This window comes from Cydia fagiglandana, chromosome 14 (assembly GCF_963556715.1).
Source record: "Cydia fagiglandana chromosome 14, ilCydFagi1.1, whole genome shotgun sequence".
NCBI classification, from domain to species: Eukaryota; Metazoa; Arthropoda; class Insecta; order Lepidoptera; family Tortricidae; genus Cydia; species Cydia fagiglandana.
In genome coordinates, this window is record NC_085945.1 from 17,862,128 (window position 1) to 17,883,374 (window position 21,247).

Below are 21,247 nucleotides of genomic sequence, written 5' to 3' on the forward strand. Positions count from 1 at the left end.
GACAGATTGTTCCAGCATTTTGTTGCCAAATATCTGAAACTTCCGCGGAATGCAGCCGAACAGTGACGGTGCGTTAACAACTGCAACCCACATTGTCGAGCTACTCGCGTCTTACGGAAGGAAAGTTTCTCAAAGAGATACGCAGGAGACCGCTGGTGTACTACCTCAAAAAGAAGACTTGCCAGATGAAGCTTACGTCGGTGTAGCATTTTAAGCATGTTGCATTTGTTTAAAAATGGGGTTACATGTGCCCTTAACGGAATATTGAAGCAAAAACGGGCACAAGCGTTCTGAACTCGTTGCACCAGTCGCTTTGTTTTAGTGAGTAGTCGTGGACCATATACTATATCCATATAATTTAATTTTGACAGAACAAGTGAGTCAACTAATTGGATGCGTAGAGTTTCACACAAGAAAGGTCTTATCTTGTACAAAACTTTTAACTTATAGAAACAGCTCCTAACTAAATTTGAAATATGTTTCTCATACCTGAGCTCCGAATCCATTAATAGGCCTAAGTTTCGTGCTTCACTGACACGCTCGATGGCATTTCCCATTAATTTTACATCCATTGTAGGATTAAGCCTAGCCAGCTGATGTTTACTGCCAAATGCTAGGTACTTTGTTTTGGCAGGGTTCAATAATAAGCCATTACTGGTAGCCCAGTCCGCTATTCTACAAAGATCCTCATTTAGTTTGCCTATTGCATTGTCAATGTCCAACTGCTTGAATGAGATATACACCTGCACATCGTCTGCATATATGTGGTATTTACAATGTTTTATATGCCTTATTATGTCGGCAGAGTACAAAATAAACAAGATCGGGCCGAGGATCGAGCCTTGAGGCACCCCTCGTGCTAGTTTCATGCTCTCTGAGATGAGCGATGAGCCATCACTCAAGCTCAATTTTACATGCTGGCTACGATTTGCAAGGTAACTATCAAACCATTTAAGTGCACCAGAATCAAACCCGTAGTAGCTCAATTTTGATAACAATAATACCGTATCTATACAATCGAATGCCCGGGAAAAGTCTAGCAGCACTAATATAGTACACATTCCTTGATCCTGAGCACACAGTATATGATCAGTGACATCGAGCAAAGCAGTCATGGTGCTCCTTCCCTTCCTAAAGCCCGACTGTACATCCGGTAAAATATTGTTTTTCTCTATATATTCTGTTAATTGCAAGCACACAGCCTTCTCCAACACCTTAGACAGACAGGGCAATAGACTTACTGGTCTAAGATCTTTAAGCTGGGTAGGATTTGTAATCTTAGGGAGGGGTCGTACAACTGCTTGCTTCCAGGCGTCAGGAAAAGAAGAAGTTAGAATAGAAGCATTTATCAATTTTGTTATTATGTCCAAACTGTTAGGTAATGTCATCATGATCATATCTAGATTTATGCCATCACAGCCCATAGCATTTGATTTCAAGCCTTTAATTATTGTAAGAACCATATCGGGGCTGACTGGCTGCAGCTTAAATACTGAATAATTAAATCTGTCAAATTCAAAATAGGTCAACTGTGAAATAGATGTTTGTGCAGTACACGGCAGGTTTAGAAAATGTATATTTATTGCATCAGGGTCATTAAAGCAGGATGGTAAATCAGGGTCATTTTTAGGGATTAATGTAGATTTAAGATTCTTCCATAAAACCTTAGGGTTTTTTATTTTATTATTAATATTATATTTAAAATACGCTACTTTCTCATTATATAGGGCTTTATTACTTAAACATTTTTTCCTTAATGATGCAATAAAGAATACTTACATAATGGGATGAAAAAATAAAAAAAAAACAAATCGTTGTAATTTCGATAAAAGAAGGCATAAATTAAACAAAAATATAAATATAATAAGTATAATAACGCATTGTATATAATACAGTAAAATTATACATTTTGCGTTTGCGTTTTTTTCACTATTTATTTACCATAAAAAAATGTATGAGTGCCTATTTTGCTAAAATTTTTTTTTCTGGAAAATAAATATTTTGTAGAACGTGGCGGTGATGAATTCCATATAAATTACCTACCTAACCCATATATTATACCTAAGAACTGATGTAAAATTATAAAATTTTGAAAGGCTTTATCTCGGAAAATATTAAATGTACAGAGACAATTCTAGTGTCTTATTGTAGCAAATTTAGTCTACTTTAAAAACGCCCTAGGAAGTTACTATCAAAAACTAGTACTTTAGGGTTATAATCGCCCAAATCTAAAAAAAAATGCGGTTTATTACATTTTTGACAAAGTTGCGTTCGGCGCTCGAGGTCACAAACTTGGATTATTCATTGGGCCAACATCATAAACATGCCTGCAAAAAATCAGAACTACCGGATTTGATGCAAAAGAGCCAGGTTACAAAATTCGACAAAGTTACTGGATTAATAGGTATCTGATTCGAACTTTGAAATGTACCTAAGTCAAATTTTTGCTAACTAAAGATACGACATGGATATGTGAGTATCAAAACTGATGTTTATTCAAACTAAAATGTACGTTTTTTCAAACGTAAACGTGTAAAAAAAGTCGAGAAGATAGTCCAACCAATCCAAGATAGTCCAAGTGGTTTTCGTAAATAATAGTTACTTTTCCTTTAAATGTGAATACATAATCTAATTTAAACTAGCATTTTGCCTTATTCATGAAAAACTGTTCCTCGAGATAATAAGCACACGTATTAATTTCGCAGTAATACAGTTACAGACAGAACGACAGACAGACAAGGACATCCGGCATTACGCAATATCATCTCAACGTGCTACAATTCAAATGAACGGATACACATAGATTTAGATAGCCCTTGTTTTTTCCCATGCCCAATTCTGATTCAACAACTTGTTACGGGTTTGAACTAGTTTTGATACGACCTTTTCACGGTCGTCTTGGTAATTGACGCGCATCTCTCCAGGGGTGCGAAACTCCTCCCTTCGGACAAACTCGGCTCCGTTCGGCTCAGCATTGCTCAGAGGAATTATTAGAGTTGACATATCTTGACGTCTCTTTGCGTGCACGACCACAGATAAAATAATAGCTTGAATTTTGACAACCCAAAATAGCCCAAAAGAATAGTGCCATATGTTAAAAAGGGACAGCATGATTCGACCCTGAACCGCTGTCAAACTTCGGTTTCGTAGGAAGTTTCCTTTCTGTACGGTAGTACTTTTAGTTATTCTATGTGTAACGGTTTTGAGCTAGTTTTGATACGACCTCGACGATCGTTTTTAGGGTTCCGTACCCAAAGGGTAAAACGGGACCCTATTACTAAGACTTCGCTGTCCGTCCGTCCGTCCGTCCGTCCGTCCGTCTGTCACCAGGCTGTATCTCACGAACCGTGATAGCTAGACAGTTGAAATTTTCACAGATGATGTATTTCTGTTGCCGCTATAACAACAAATACTAAAAACAGAATAAAATAAAGATTTAAATGGGGCTCCCATACAACAAACGTGATTTTTGACCAAAGTTAAGCAACGTCGGGAGGGGTCAGTACTTGGATGGGTGACCGTTTTCTTTTTGCTTTTTTTTGTTTTTTTTTTTTGCATTATGGTACGGAACCCTTCGTGCGCGAGTCCGACTCGCACTTGCCCGGTTTTTGGTTATTGTCGCGCATCCCACAAACAGCTTCTACTTCATTATGAAACTGCACAACGGGACTTAATCGCGTATTTAGGTTTTAAGATTTAAGGTTTTAAGGTTTTAGTTTTAAGTTTTGTGTTAGTTCGCGCGGCTAGATGTTGATGTCAACTTGAACCAGTCTTCTCCGAGACCACGGGGACAACGCCGTCCTCGAAACGTCGGAGGTAAATTTTAAAACTTAAATACGCGATTAAGTCCCTATGTGCAGTTTCATAATGTTAAATAATCGTGAAAGTTTAAATCAGTGTTTAACTTCTACTTCGTTTCGCACGCATTAAGTAGCGTGAGCGATCTTGAAGGTCGTATCAAAATAAGATCAACATCGTATCAAGCTATAAAAATCTGAATCATTCTCCTTGTTTTTTCCCACGACTATGCAAAATTTAGAAAGGAATATATTCAAGGTGGTCCGCTCTGATCCTGATATGATGCAGGATGTTAGTATGCAGCAGGGATGTTAGGAATGTCGCATTCTTCACATTCGCGAATGCTAATACGAATCCGAATGTCCAGGATGCGAATGTGCGAATGCGAATACGAATGTTAGGGAATATCTAGTTGTTATTATTAATACTAATTAGAAAAAAAAACAATTAGAACAGATGACATATGTTATCTTAGAAACGGGATATTTTAAAGTGTTCAGAAACGCTGTACTGGTCAAAATGCATTACATACTTGAAAACAGTTTACGCGTACTGCCCATATGCGAGTCGACGAGACAGGACACGAGGCACAATGCGCATTGCGCACATTCGCATACGCAAAACATTAGCATTAATTGATGCGAATGTCGATGCGAATGTTTAAAATGATGCGGATATTAGTATTATACGAATGCGAATACGAATATTCGGGACATCCCTAGTACGCAGTAAAGGAAATCGTAATCGTATCGAGATAAATTTGATAACCTTGAATGGTCTTACTACTTGTTCGATATTTTGAAGTAATTGCGACATTTTCAAAGTTGGGCACTATCCTTTTTTATTTTAATATTTTTTTATGATATATCTATCTATTCAAAATCACGAGCTCCCTCGAGCCTAACGGAAGAAATAAAGTGTCCTAAAATATTTACTTCCATTCCGTTAGAATTTTTCATGGATTTAACGTAACTTGTATTAAGTAAGTATAAGGTGGGGTGATTTGGATCAGGGCCATGTATAAAATAAGAGAAAGATAAAAATAATAAATTATATTATTACTAGTGGCTCTGTGATTTGTAGACCTCGCGAGTTTAACTTAAAACACCTGTATGGCCGTGCAACTAAAAAAACTGATATAAAAAAAATCTATCTACTCATCGCACCTGCTCACAAAATTTAATCGGTTCAGAGAATTGCTATCTGTAGAGGAATCTTGAAATACGAAAGCATTTTTGCCCAAGCTGAAACGGAAACATTTGATAGCGCTCGGTCAAAGACTAACGTACTTACATAAAACATGTTAGATATACTGGATAAGGTATACAGTAAACACGCACAAACAAAACATGTTACTTACTCTTAAGTAGGTACTACTACTTCTACTTCAGTATTTCTACGTTAGTTATACAACAAACGACTTAGGCATTATAATTCATAGGCGATATCAAATCTACTTACGACTGAAGTCACACAGTGCCAGCAAGCCTACACATATTATTTTATCTTCTTAACATTATACGTAAAAAGGATTACAACATATTAATTTAAAACTACACTTCCGTCTCAAAGTTATACAAAGTTACATGACGTTATACGGCATTATACGACGTTGTTGAACTGTAGAGCGACGACGGTATATGATATGATGAGCCCAACGCACGCGGGGACCAGCGTCATATTGATGTTCACAACGCCAAACGTTTTGATGTAGATCGGTTGATTTAATATAACACGTAGGAGCTGCAGTAGTTCCTTTTGCTCTATATTATCTGAAAATTATAATACTTACATATAATATCAGTTATGTAACCAAGTACAAATATTAATGAGGCGTTTACTCTGTAGAGTCTGCATTCAAAACTCTAAAAAGGTTCTACATGCACAGCAAATTATATTGAACATTACTTTAAGCCAAACAAACCATAAAAAAACGTTATGAACCAAATGTTATGCACTTTGTGTTTTTACCTGTTTGTAAGTACGTTTGTAAGTGTAGTTGTATCAAACAGCGTGACAAACTGTCCGCGTTGTTCTTTAGATTTTGCGTATATCGAGTAAAATTTATTACAATTGTTATGGAGATTAAAACAGCAACATACGTCGCTACAGCACTGCCAACTTCGAGCGTCGAAGAATAGCCCTTAAAAATAACAGTTGTGTAAACCATTTACATAATTTTACATACTATCTTTTTATTTATTGATAAAAACAAAGAAAGGAATAAACAAACATAATAAAACTTACAAAACTAAAGATAAAAAATTTGCCCCAGGTCGCCGTCAACGGGCAAGGTGCCCAGAAGGCTGGCCGTATTTCCCCGCTGTATAGCGATGCTAATACGCTGGGCGAAATAGTGGCCAGCCCTCTGGTCACCAGAAGCCTCTATTGAGCGCGCCGACAAGTCTTTGTACAGTCGACGCGCACTTGGCCCCCACGGCCCCAAAGTTTCGACACCAAACGCCGCAAATATGTAGCTGCTTCCCAGAGCGGCATATTTGCGGCGCTTGAGGCTTTCGGCTGAGGAAGCCGCAGCGCCAGCAGAGTCTTTGGTGCTTGGAACATGGGACGGTGCCAGGGTATCAACGCAAGTAGCGTCCCAAACTAGCGGCCGACCCATGCTCCAAGGCACCAGTGTCATTCCGTCGGGTCTCTTGCCGTCATCCCTGGCCAGACCGCTGGGCTCGAGGACTGCAGGTACTTTGGCACTAACAAGAGCCCGACGGAGGACATCATACTATCTTGATCTGCTCAATGGAAATGGACAACTAATTATCCATATTTTAAAGACTATGTATTAGGATTAGGTAATAATACAAATTAAGACACTTAAGCACTTAACCTAAGGTAATTTTCAGAATTTATTATGTATTTGATTTGTGCGTCAGATATCACTAGTTGATGATTTTTTATTAATGACAAATGATCAATGTAAAAGAAAGGGAGAGATAATAACAGGTATAGCTAGCGATAAACTAGGCGACAAATGACCCACGACACGTGTCGCCAGCGATGTTGTCGGTTGCTATGGCAAAGCAATTTCGCTCGACATGTCGGGCGAAATTGCTTTTCATACGATGTCACCAGATATGTCGAGCAAAGTCCGTCAACGTCGCGCCACATCACCCGCTCGCTGACGACACATGTCGTGGGACATTTCTAATGGCAAGTCTACACGATGGGCCAACGCCGGCCACTCCAAGGAACGCAGCCATGCGGTAGAATCAGATAGCAATATCACTTGCTCCCTCTAACGCATAAATGCGTCCCTTGGAGTGGCCGGCGTTGGTCCATCGTGTAGAGGAGCCATAACCTAGTCTATCCCTGGCTGAACTATTACTTGCCTTGATCCCACTGCAGACAAAATTGTAAAATAATGTAATATAATATGAAACAAATATGCAGAGCAACCATGACATCTGCAACAAACAGAGGATTCGTTATTATATTATATTATATACTTATATTACTAATATTACACTTGTTATAATAATTTATATTATATTATATTAAGAGTTAGTACCTGCATACCGTAAATTTTGTTAAAAAGATCGGAACTTTTTTTAACATTAGAATAGTTGAGAAGCAATTGGCCGAGATTTCTTGATAAGTTTTCGACGTCGTTTTCATCTTTTATTAATGTTACACTTGCAGAAGAATCAATGGGCTGTTCCTTTTTTATTGATCGTGTAATGCACTGCAATTGCTCAGACATAGTGCAGAGTATGCAGTTTATAACTGCAAACTCGATATGGAAACGGAGATTAACTAGCAATTTATTCATAACTACTAATATAGTGCTAGTGGCGTTATCATGGTAAAACATAGTAAATTTTATCATTGCTACTATGCTAACTGATACAAAATATCCGAACCAGAGACAAACTTCCAATTTTTGTGACGTGGCCAGGTTACTTCTATACACACTGTCACTTAAGAAAATATTATTAGTATGAATATTGCCAATAAACCTCAAGAATGTTTTAGAGTAATAGCATGACAGCAATATGGAACCAAATGATAGTGAGTTCGTCAATATAAACCCTAAAATGCTGTTTATAGTATCATTCCTCTGGATAACAAATATTGATAAACTGAATTCGATCAACAATCTTAAAAATACAGATAACTTTCCAGGAATACTCCACGTGGCAAACCTCCAGCCAACACCGAAGATGTCTTCTATTATCAATAATACTTCCAACCATTTTGACTCCACAATCATTTTTTTTATTAATCCAAATCAGTAATACCCAATACTAACCCTTGGGGTACTCGTAATGAATGACGCAGTTTTATATAACTATTTTTATTACTAATTTAGTTAATTAAATACTTCAAGGAAATAAAAATACAATTCATTAATCATAGCTTTTAAAAGTCCGCAGCAGGCGGAGTGGGTGTAGTGGGTAGGTAGGGTCAGGCTCTCCCCCCCCCCTCACCCCAGGAAACAAACCTAATCTACCCTATTTTAGACAACCTATGTAAAATATTTTCGAAAATACTTTCTGTTTCGGCTGGAGCAAAATAATTATGCGAAACGAGTTTTATGCGTAACATTACATTAGGACAATCAAATATTTATGAAATGAAATTTATTATTAATAACACATCGTTATAAGTCAGTAAGTATACAATAGTATTTAAGTATAGGTATAGACGTGGGAATAATTCTGTTAAACGAGAAGTTCTCCAAACACCAAACTTGACATATTCATATACTGAGGTACATATATAAACTTGGTAATTACTTTCAAATCGAAGGTACTCAGATAAATTAATAGTTTTTTTTTTATTTACTTGAAGTATTCAATTAATAAAATTAGGTACAGTAAAGGGCCAAAAAGAATGCACATCGAGCTTTAGAAAGAGGCAATCGGCTAATTTCGACTTCGTATAGCGATATCTGTGTCGCACACACCATGACGTTTGTTTTGTCAGTCATGGTTCAAATGCGAGAGAGTGCAGTCGCCTATCTAAGTCAATATATATATAGAGCTGCTAAAACCCCTATAAAATTTAATTTGTACTATGGCATCTATAGGGAAAAAAGGTAAGCCGTTACTCTACCAGTCAAGCGAAATTATCCACAATGTTTATAAATATTTTTTATCTGAAGCCAACCAATTTAAAAAACATGAGGATGTTAATGTAAGTAATTATTTAGGTTCAACAGAGATTTGTCATTACAATATTACACTTTTTGTCGATCTTATATAAAATATATATTTATGAAGATTATTTTTCCCTAACAAGAATATAGCAATAATTAAAAAAAGTTACATCGTGTTTTACAGCTCTATATATTTCACGTGAAATCAAAACAAAACAACAATAAAGTACTTAGTTCTAAATTCAAATTCTGATAAACGACTAACCTAATAATTGATGTACATGGAAATGAGCATTCGTTTGTATTCGGAAATGCGATGATTGCCGATGTGCATTCTTTTTGGCCCTTTACTGTACTAACAACAACCATTAGTAAAAAAATGGATCGTTAGGTCATTACCAACACTTTTTCCCGTCGGGGAATAGTGACTCGGCTCAGTTAGTATTGGGTACCTACTCTGCTGATTAAAATTCATAAAAAAATGATTGTCGAACTAAAATGGTTAAAAATATTGTTGGTAATAGAAGACATTTTCGGTTTTAGCCGGAGGTTTGTGGCGAGGAGTATTCCTGGAAAGTTATCTGTATTTTTAAGATTGTTCGTCGAATTAATTTTAGCAGTGTCTGTAATATTTATTATATTGAGGGTAGGCACCATAGACAGTATTTCAGAGTTTGTATTGACGAACACAATATCATTTGGTTCAATATTGCTGTCATGCTATTACTCTAGAACATACTTGAGGTTTATTGGCAATATACAGACCAATAATATTATATTCAATAGTGACAATGTTTACAGAAGTAACCTGACCACTTCTCTAAAATTGGAATTTTATCTCTGGTTCGGATATTTTATATCAGTTTGCTTAATAGGAGTAACAAGAATCAATATGTTCCACCATATTGACGCCACTAGCTTATTATTATTATTAATCAATAGAGCGCTAGTTAATCTTCGTTTCCACATCGAGTTGGCCGTTATAAACTGCACACTCTGCACTTTGTCTGAGCAATTGCGTTGCATTATACGATCAATAAAAAAGGAACAGGCCATTGATTCTTCTACAAGTGTAACAATAATAAAGGATGAAAACGACGTCGAAAACTCATCAAAAAATCTCAACCAATGGCTTCACAACTGTTCGAATGTTTAAAAAAGTTCCAATTTTATTAACGAAATTTACGGTATACAGGTATGTACTTACTCAAATAAAATTATAGATCATGCCAAGTTTAATATTAGTATTACTAGTGTATCTAATAAATATAACTTACAAAACCCGCTATTATTTATTGCAGATGTCATGGTTGCTCTTCTTATTTGTTGCAAATTATATTTCAGTATTTTACAGATTTGTCTGCAGTGGGATGAAGGCAAGTAATAGTTCTAGGCGAGAAATTCGGGAGATGTAGCTTGTAACTGATAATGTCTCTTGCTTTGTTTTGCATTGTTGTGCATTTACCGTGTTATTGACCGAAGCATAGCGAAGGTCTACGTTTTGACTCGGGCATTTTGCTTTCGTATGTCTGGATGTTCTCCTCTACTAGTCACAATTCTCAACCGATTCTTGTGAAAATTTGTGACCAGATTCTATCATTAAACAAATTTTTTTTGGTCGATCCGGTTTTCGAAATTTTTAAGCTTAGTTTAGTGCTGTTGCAACCCTATTGTTACCGTTTCTATTGATCAGATCAAAATAGTATGGAAAGGGTTTACACAACTGTTATTTTTAAGGGTTATTCTTCGAGGCTCGAAGTTGGCAGTGCTGTAGCGACGTATGTTGCTGTTTTATTCTCCATCGCAATTTTAATAAATTTTACTCGATCGGCGCAAAATCTAAAGAACAACGCGGACAGTTTGTCACGCTGTTTGATACAACTACACTTACAAACGTACTTACAAACAGGTAAAAACACAAAGTGCATAACATTTGGTTCATAACGTTTTTTTATGGTTTGTTTGGCTTAAAGTACTGCAGCTTTTACGTGTTATATTAAATCAACCGATAAACATCAAAACATTTGGCGTCGTGAACGTCAATATGACGCTGGTCCCCGCGTGCGTTGGGCTCATCGTATCATATACCGTCGTCGCTCTGCAGTTCAACAACGTCGTATAATGCCGTATAACGTCATGTCACTCTGTATAACTTTAAGACGGGAGTGTAGTAATCATTTTTAAGTAGGGATAATGTTAAGAAAATAAAATAATATGTGTAGGCTAGCTGAGACTGTGTGCCTTTAGTTGTAAGTAAATTTGATATAGCTTAGCTTGTGAATAATATATCATTATGTATAATACTTTAACACCTCATGAATACGAAAGACACCTAATATATATTTCGTTTATAAAGTACATATTTTATTGTCACGTTGGACAATTGTCTAATAACGGCCTAATTTTTTATATTAATTCAATTTGAATTTTTTTTAATTTAGTTTACATTGTAATGTATTGTAACTATGTTGATCTTGTGACATTTATTTACATATTTATAAACCTTATACAAATCTATATTTAAACATTCCAATGTCATGTCATACTCGTTCAATTTTGTCAGTCCTTAGTTTCCTGCTACTCAGTTTCAGTTTATTTATTCAAGAACAATTTACATCGTGTTTGAATATTCAATATACATATATACAATTATGATTAACCTAGTGAACAAAACAAAAACGCATGCAAGACATACATGATTATTCAATAAATAAATTCTATTATGACATTAAACGTTTCAACAAACAACCACAGCAAATTCATAATAAAGTAAGAAAATAAATCAATAATAATCAATTAAGTATATAAGTTTATGTCAGCAACAATAAATAATAAGTGTTACATTAAAAATCACTAATGTCATAACAGCATTTTTCTAACAAATATACTTTTAACTTATCTCTAAAAGTTGCGGCGCATTTTAAAACTTTAAAATCTGTAGGCATCTTGTTAAACAATCTGACCGCTTGAACTCTGGCGCTGTGTTCTACAACCTCCAGTCTCGGAGCTAATTTTGGAGTCAAGTTCTTAGTCCTAGAGGCTTCCCGCAACACCATTTCGGATTCCGTTTCATAACGATTTCGATGCTTGATAACATCCGTTAAAAGAACTAGTATGTAGAGGCTAGGTACAGTAAGTATTCTCAGACTCTTAAAGTGTTCTCTACAACTTCCCCATGGAGGAAGCCTAGTGATAGCACGTATAGCATCTTTTTGGGCCACGAAAGCGCGATTTATGTTGTATCTGTAGCTATTGCCCCAAAGTTTTATACTGTAGCGGAGTTTGGATTCTACAAGAGCAAAGTACACCATCCTAAGTTGTTCAACAGTCAATTCATCCCTAAGGCTGCGAATAGCATAACAAGCAGAACTAATTAAGTTTCCAATACTGAAAGGTTGTATGGAAGATATCGCTTCTTAACGATAAAACCGCCTGTTGCTACCTAGCTTTTAACTGTATTTCATTTCTACTAACTATATGGTGCACAATAAAGAATATTTACTTACATTTCAACATCTTCCTTATGTTATTAGAAAAAAAACCGGCCAAGTGCGAGTCGGACTCGCGTTTCTAGGGTTCCGTACATAAGTCCGACTCGCGCTTGACTGCACATTTCTAATAGGTTTTCCTGTTATCTACAGGCAAAGAACTATTTTGTGTATTTTTTTCAATATTTTAGGCCCAGTAGTTTCGAAGATAAAGGGGGGGGAATGGTCATTTGTTTGCTATTTTCTTAATTAACTTCAAGCCTATGTATTTTCAAATTATAAAAAAAAAAACATGTTTATCTTTGGGTCACAAATTTACATGTGTGTACCAAATTTCAACTTAATTGGTCCAGTAGTTTCCGAGAAAATAGGCTGTGACAGACGGACAGACAGACGCACGAGTGATCCTATAAGGGTTCCGTTTTTTCCATTTTAGGTACGGAACCCTAAAAATGTATGAAATCATTAACCTGAAACGCATTTTATTATGGCATAAATAACGAAAAACTTTAGCTTAACCCACACACAAAGCGAGGGCGGTCGATTGCGTGCGGGTGCAATGCATGTCTATGCCCTTCAGGGCTCCTCTACACGATGGGCCAGCGCCGGCCATTCCAAGGGACGCATTTATGCGTTAGAGGGAGCAAGTGATATTGCTGTCTCATTCTACCGCATGGCTGCGTCCCTTGGAGTAGCTGACGCTGGCCCATCGTGTAGAGGAGCCATCACATAGAGCGCGGGTCAGGCCACGTAGCCAACATGCCAACCGCTTACGCCCCGTAGCGATCGAAACGCAACTGTCACTATCGCACTAATATGGAAGAGTGATAAAGAGACACAAAGCGTTTCGTTGTAGAAGCGACTGCGATTGTCAGCTTGGCTAGGCCCGCAGATCCGTCGCGGGCCCGCGACACAGTATGAATGCTCGGCGGTGAGTCCTATGTATTCTATATTAAGGTCCATTTTATTTTTGATACAATGCAATGTAAATGAAACGTAAATTTAATTTTTTTTTTGTACTTGTAGTGTATGATGATATTACTTTAAATTTCATAGTTTTAGTTCCACGGGAAGTATCCTACAAAGTTATTTAAGTAGCTACATACGTTTTTGTTACTATTATAATAATCTGTGATGTTCTACGGCAAAAGGTACCTTATGGCGGCTGGCGCTTACGTCAGATAGCGCCGCAATAATATTGGAGCGGCGTTAATAATAGCGTAAGCGCCAACCGCCATAAGGTACCTTTACTGTGGGACGTCACATTTTTATTGCCCAATAGGCACCTAAAATACACTGAGTACCTACACTGACGTAGTAACACGAAATACCTGAGATATAGTTGGTCAAACCAATTTGTCAGTCAGTAAGAACCAGGAAAACTATACTCATCCTTTTCTTTTGGGTGCTAGTACTAGTGTAGGACAAAGATAGTAAGATTCTCTCTGTATATGATTGAAATGAGACGGCCCTTTGACAAACTATACAAGTACATATTACGTTACATAGTTTAGGTATTGATGTAAAATATGTTATAGCTAGTTACAAATTGTTTACAGTTTACTTTTTAAAACCATATTTGTATAATTCCCGTATTTAAGTGTATTATGACTGTTATAATTTTATAGATATAAATAAAATGATCATTGCTATTAAAATATTGTTTCTGCTGTATACAACTATATTATTTCAATTACAGAGGTAATAAGCAAGACTCGTTTCAATAATAGAGGTAAAAACAAGAGCAAAAATAACGGATTTTTTAGCAGTGTCAATTATAGAGGTCTTAAGTTGCGATGTGGTCAATTATAGAGGCAAAATTACGAAAAGCACTAAAATCTAAATTGCAATTATAGAGGTCCCAAAATTTCAATTATAGAGGCCTTTTGGTCTCAAGGGACCGGGACCGGACTTTTGGTTGCAATTATTGAGGTTTTCCATTTATCCAGGTGCCAATTAACCAGGTTTCACTGTACTTCCTTTTTTTAATCTTCTTCTACCTAGCGTTATCCCGGCCCTTGCCAGGGTCCGCTTTCCTACATGATTTCCTCCACTTTGCGCGATCCTGGGCGTCGTCTCGTGTGAGCGTTTAATAAATTAGAAAAAATGTTTATTGGTAAGAGTTTTTCATTGTTAGGTATGTATTTGCAATATTTTTATTGGCTGTGTGCCATTCCATATTTTAGATCATTACATTATATGATATTGTTGAATCGGAGAGCGACGCGTTACACGATGTTGTTGAACTGGAGAGCGATGATAGTGTAGCTTGCGACGATGCTGAGGCACGCGGGAATCAGCGTCATGTTGACGTCAATACCACCAAAAGATTTTACTCTTATTGGTCGCGTTGTAACTATTTGCAAAAGCTGTTTTACCATCTTTAGCTTATTTTCATCTGAAAAGATTAAAACATTTATTTAATGATTTTTATAATGTATGTATATAAAGAGACGAAAACACCCGTTAATCTAACCTGCATGTTCGCTCGCTTGTTCTAGTACGAAAAGTAGTTTTATACAACGCCTCAAAGCGCTGGCGCTGTTTTGTACACTCTGCGCTGCCTGGGCGGTTGCATATATTATCCACATGGAAATGAACACCCCACCGTAAAACAGCAACATTCCGAAATTTAGATAGCCCTCGAAAGAAAATAGGACTATTAGAAAATATTACACATATTTTTATTTTAAAATAATTTTGTGGTAGAGACCTACTTTGAGCCCATAAATTACTGTACTGTAGCATGTATTAATATAGCGTATTGCGATGATACAAAACGATGAAGCCAACTGAAATAATAAAATGACATTAAAGTAAACAACATTCTTAAAATATTAAAATTAACAGTAAAATTTTAGATATACCTGTATGCCAAATATTTCATTTAAAAAGACAGTGCATTGTTTGATGTTTATGTAATTTTGGCGCCATTTCTCTAAATTTATCGTTTGTGTTACGTCGCCATCTTCACAATGATATAAATTTCTTCCATCAACAGATCTCGTTATGCATTGCAGTTGTTCAGATACAGTATGGAATGTATAGCAAATAAAATTGTATTCAACATGTAAACGAAGCACACTTAGTGCTCTGCCAAAAAGGACAACTCTTTGTTCCCCTTTGCGGACTACAATGTGTACATCGTAAATTTCAGAAGTTATTACCGTCACAATATAAAGAAATATGAACGCGCAGATTCGCTTGAGGCCAATCTTAAAATGTGAAGCCAAGCGTTTGAAATATATCTTGTCATGTAAAAAATCAACAAGTATATCGTTGAAATTTAAGCAATTTATAAATTTGATATACGCTTTTGAATAATAATAGGACATTAAAATAGAAACAATAGAATTTAACTGAAAGAAACAAGTTAAATATGCGTCTTTAAAATTTGTGAATTCAATAGTATAAATAACGTATAAACACAAAGATAATTCAATAGAAATTATGGTGATTGCAATTGTTTTTCTTAGCTTGCTATAAGTGCTTATATTTTTGAAGAGACCAAAAATGTTTTCTGATAAAATAAATATGTCAATTGGCTTCAGTCCGATATTCATTTCTAATACTTTATACTCTTAGCCCGCTCGCAGGGAGTTTATGTTTGTTAATATCGCTTGACGTACTACGCGATTCCAGAAATAATAATGAATACCATATATTATAAGTGCTACTTTAATCAAATTAAGTGACTGCCATCGTGTATATGACATAGGTATTTTTAATCAATTAATACTAGCTAAGGAATGGAAATTGTTGGGAATCGCTTTATCATTGTATTCTTTAAGTAAAATAGATAGTGCTGGCACTACGTTGGCGAAAATGCTAGTGTTGGTTCTGTAATCTTGTCTATCTACTACTCTAAATAATTTAGATTTTGTATATATTTGTAATTATTAAAGCAAATAGGTAGTTAATACATGTTGATTTGACAGGAGTTATTACATAAAACATATTAAAATTTATACTAAGTATGTGCTAAGTAATCGTAATAACTAATAAGTAAATGTTTAATAAAATGACAATAAATTCACTTATTAACTAATTTTGAATCAAGGATTGTCGTTGACACTGGTTTGGGTTCCGTAGCCAAATAGAAGGAAACGGAACCCTGATGGATTCGTCATGTCTGTCTGTCTGTATGTCTGTCTGTCTGTCTGTCCGTCCGTATGTCACAGCTACTTTTTTCCGAAACTATAAGAACTATATACTGTTGAAACTTGGTAAGTAGATGTATTCTGTGAACTGCATTAAGATTTTCACACAAAAATATTTTCGCGCAAACTATTCAAGTTTGCGCGAGAGACACTTCCAAAGTGGTAAAATGTGTGTCCCTCCCCCCCTTTTGAATTGGTTTGAACGAGATCTAGTAAGTAGTTTTTTTAATACGTCATAAATCGTAAACCGTAATTTTATTGTTGCTTAATTGCTGCTAACGGAACCCTTAATGGGCGAGTCCGATTCGCATTTGGCCGCTTTTTATTTATGATAGCGATTGCCATCGGACTTCCCAACCTAGAGAACAAATTATAATAGTATATTGTAGGCTGTATAGTCGCACGCTCTTGCACTTATATATACCAACCCTTCCTATACATGATGTAACTATGGTAGTAGTGAGTGCAGGCATGGCATAATTAGGTAATCAAACACACTTAAAATTAAAATCGACAGCAAAATTTATTAATACTTATTTCATTTAATAATGTGCATGGGTAAACTGAACTGATATATAAAATCACAATTAAAACTATAGAAAATAGTTAACTACAAAACATATAAAAGTTTTAAGTTAAGCCCCCGCGGTAAGCTTTTAATTATGGAATTTATAATTTAAATAGTTACAGTCGACGTCAAAGATATGTTTACACTTTTGCACCTTACTCCTTTGTAATAAGGAAAATGTAAACATATCTTTGACGGTCGACTGTACATTCTGAAGAATTACATCTAAAATTAAAATAAAACAAAAAAATAAGTAGGTACCTAACTAATCCGAGCCCGCCGCAGGTTTCACCATACATTTATTAAAAATAAGTAGAGAAATATGCAGGTGTTAAGAATACAGTAAATTTCAAGCTGTAATGTTTGTCCAGTTGAATGATTTTTATTTTTTATTGCCTGAATGGCATTCCACATATTACGAGACATTGTTGAATTGGAGAGCGGTCGTATTATACGATGTTGTTGAACTGGAGAGTAACGACAGTGTAGCTCGCGACGACCGTGAGGCACGCGGGAACTAACGTCATGTTGATGTCAATTCCACCAAAGGTTGTCACTTTTATTGGTCTTGATGAAACTATTCTTACTAGCTGTTTTATTGCCCTTAGCTTGTTTTGATCTGAAATAAGCAGGATATTTATTTGTTATAGGAAAAAAAAATTGGTATAAATTTATAATTATCAGTCCATTTAAACTCGTAATATATTAAAATGAACAAATATTACGGTTTAAACTCCCGTGTTTTTAGTCACTGTTTTTTTTACTAGTTAATAATGAAATAATATTATTTAAAAGAAATTAAAACTACAAAGGTAAATCTTACCTGAATGGATATTGCCTTCGCCACGTGCGAGTATTTGGTTTAAGCAGCGCGTGAGAGCTGCGGCACTGGTTTGTATATTCTGCGCCGCGCGAACCGTCACACCCATTATAAAAATGGAAATCAATATCCCAAGTACATAAGGTATTACTCTTAAAACGTTTTGGTAGCCACTTACTTTGATACCAAACAAAACGGCGGTGTAGCATATCACAACATAACGTATTGCGATGATACAAAAAGCCGAAGTGAGCTGCAACATTTTAATAAGACATTAAATGCAACATTATTGCAAGTTATCAATAAGAACCAACATAACAGTAAAGCTGTACCTGTATACCATAAATTTGATTAAAGTATCCTGTGCTTTTTTTCACATTTGTGTAGTATTGGCGCCATTTTTCTAGATTGATCATTTGAGCGCTATCTTCTTGATAAAATAATTTGCTTCTAACGACAGATCTCATAATACATTGCAGTTGTTCAGATATTGTATGAAATGTATAATAAATACAGTTGCATTCAACATGTAAACGCATTATACTTAGCACTCTGGCGAGAGTCAATATCCTTTCCTCTCCTTTGCGGGATGAAATGTTAACATTGAAAAATGCCATAATAAATAACATTAAACAATAAAGAATTAAATATGCGCATAATCGAAATAGGCCAATTTTAAAATATCTAGCCAAACGTTTAAAATATATCTTGTCATTTTGAAAATCAACCAATACATCATTGGCATTTAAGCAACTAAGAAATTTAACGTATGTTTTCGAATAGTAACAAGACAACAAAATAGAAAGTATAGAATTTAACTGAGCAATACACGTATATGCATTTTTAGAATTGTTGAATTTAGTGAAAACTATATACAAACACAAAAACAATTCAGTAGAAATTAAAACCACTCCTATCGTTTTTCCTATTTTGCTAAAAGTGCTAATATTTCTATAGATCCCAAATACGTTTTCTGTGAAATTCAGTATTTTAAATGATTTTTGCTTGATTTTCATTTTCTATATTTAATGTTTCTCTTCTAATACTACGACAAGCAGATGTGTAGTAAATGTTTGTTGATGTGTCGTAAGTTACTACATTATCTCCAAAAATAAAAGATTACCATTATGTGCTACTTACTTTTCCATCAATATTTTAGTAAGTAAATGTTTAATACATAATAAATGTAACAATGCAAGTGCTTAACTTTTTCTTTAATGATGTCATTAGTGAAGTGCACGGGGTACAAAATGAAATAACGGAATTAAAACTATTGAGGCCATAGTTCTATTTCAGTTATTTTTCATATTTATTTCAAAATTAGAAGTTTCGAAATTACATCAAACTGACCGGTATCGTATCGCAACGCATGTAATACAAAAATAATATAATTATTATTACTAAACTTTTCCCGCTACTTCGTCTGGTCGCTCTGGCTATTTATTTATTTTATTTATTAATCTAAATGTCTTCAATTATTGGAATATTAAGATATATCTCCTCAAGTTACGTCTAGGACCAGGAGCCTTGTATCTAACATTATTAATGTATACAAAATACAAATAAAAAATACAAAATTTTTATTTCATAAAAAACTGTACATACGACCGCATCCAGCGTCTTCCGGCGACCTTAACAAGGTCGTCTGTCCATCTTGTGGGTGGACGTCCTACGCTGCGCTTGCTAGTCCGTGGTCTCCACTCGAGCACTTTTCGACCCCATCGGCCATCTTCTCTGCGTGCAATGTGGCCTGCCCATTACCACTTCAGCTTGCTAATCCGGTGGGCTATGTCGGTGACTTTAGTTCGTCTACCGATCTCCTCATTTCTGATTCGATCACGTAGAGAAACTCCGAGCATAGCCCTCTCCATAGCTCGTTGAGCGACTTTGAGTTTTGAGATGAGGCCAATAGTGAAAGACCACGTTTCGGAGCCGTAAGTCATCACTGGCAACACACATTGATTAAAGACCTTCGTCTTGAGGCACTGAGGTATGTCGGACGAAAAGACATTACGTAGTTTCCCGAACGCTGCCCAACCGAGTTGGATTCGGCGGTTGACCTCTTTCTCGGAGTTGGACCTACCTACCTGGTAGTAAATAGAAATATAATGATTATTTATGTTATGACTAAAATGCTTTATTAAATCGGAGAGCGTCGAGACGTGGAGCGACTCGGAAAGCGACGAATCGACGATTTACTCGACATTGTTGAACTGGGGAAGGTCGTCGCGTTGCGTGGCTCTCACGTCGTCACACTTTATACGACATTGTTGAACTGGAGAGCGACGATTTACTAGATATTGTTGGACTGAAGAACGTCGTCGCGTTGCGTGGCTCTCACGTCGTCGTCACGCTTTATACGACATTGTTGAACTGGAGAGCGACGATTTACTAGACATTGTTGGACTGAAGAACGTCGTCGCGTTGCATGGCTCTCACGTCGTCGTCGAACGTCATCGTCGTCACGCTTTATACGACATTGTTGAACTGGAGAGCGACGACAGTGTAGCATCCGACGACGGCGAGGCACGCCGGAATGAGCGTCATGTTGACATCTATACCACCAAAGGCTTTAACCTTTATTGGTCTTATTGTGACAATCCGCAATAGTTCTTTTACTACCTTTAGCTTCATCTCATCTGAAATAGTTGAAACATTTATTTAAAGCGTTTATGATTTAAAAAAAATATGGTTGTCTGTAAACTCGGTTTACGGACGATAATTTTGCGTGATAGCGTCATAAGAAAATATTACCATTACATTACGTGACGTTACCATGGAGATCTGTCCACAACGTTACCATGGAGATTTCACCACAACGTGACACTTTTTCGTGCATGCTACCACTGTTCATCGATTTATAAGACATTATCACGTCAAAAAAACTCAAAATGACAAGCGATAATCTAACCTGCATGTTCGTCCGCTTGTTCTAGTACCATAAGTAGTTTTAAACAACGCGTCAGACCGTTAGCGCTCTTTTTTACATTCTGCGCTGCCTGGGCTGTAGCACATGTTATCCATGCAGAAAACAACACCCCAAGGAAAAACGGTGATATTACATAAACGTTGTGGTGACCCTCGAAAGAAAATAACGCAATTAGAATATATCAAAAATATTTTTATTCATACAAGTGATAGAGACACCTACTGTGAGATCATACGCTACCACAGTGTAGCATATCTTAACATAATGTAATACGATGATATAAAACGATGAAGCCAGCTGTAATATAAGGAAATACATATTGAATGAAACAACGTTTTTAAAATATCTAAATTACTAGTAAAACTGTAGAT

At 36.0% G+C, this 21,247-nt stretch overlaps 3 protein-coding genes across 3 annotated transcripts; 1 reads left to right on the forward strand and 2 right to left on the reverse strand.

Moving 5' to 3' along the window:
- Positions 1–5,400: 5,400 nt before the first annotated feature.
- LOC134670868 (uncharacterized) lies at positions 5,401–7,566 on the reverse strand. The gene is made up of 2 exons (XM_063528684.1): positions 7,330–7,566; positions 5,401–5,570 (listed from the first exon to the last, which is right to left on the reverse strand). The coding sequence occupies exons 1-2, from the start codon at positions 7,511–7,513 to the stop codon at positions 5,401–5,403; spliced, it is 354 nt and encodes a 117-aa protein (XP_063384754.1). The 5' UTR covers positions 7,514–7,566.
- A 2,234-nt stretch (positions 7,567–9,800) lies between these two features.
- Positions 9,801–11,357, forward strand: LOC134670869 (uncharacterized). The gene is made up of 2 exons (XM_063528685.1): positions 9,801–10,053; positions 10,885–11,357. Exons 1-2 carry the CDS (start codon positions 9,804–9,806, stop codon positions 11,031–11,033), a joined length of 399 nt encoding a protein of 132 aa, XP_063384755.1. The 5' UTR covers positions 9,801–9,803; the 3' UTR covers positions 11,034–11,357.
- A 3,270-nt stretch (positions 11,358–14,627) lies between these two features.
- LOC134670870 (uncharacterized) lies at positions 14,628–18,968 on the reverse strand. The gene is made up of 2 exons (XM_063528686.1): positions 18,288–18,968; positions 14,628–14,797 (listed from the first exon to the last, which is right to left on the reverse strand). Exons 1-2 carry the CDS (start codon positions 18,961–18,963, stop codon positions 14,628–14,630), a joined length of 846 nt encoding a protein of 281 aa, XP_063384756.1. The 5' UTR covers positions 18,964–18,968.
- Between the last annotated feature and the right edge of the window lie 2,279 nt (positions 18,969–21,247).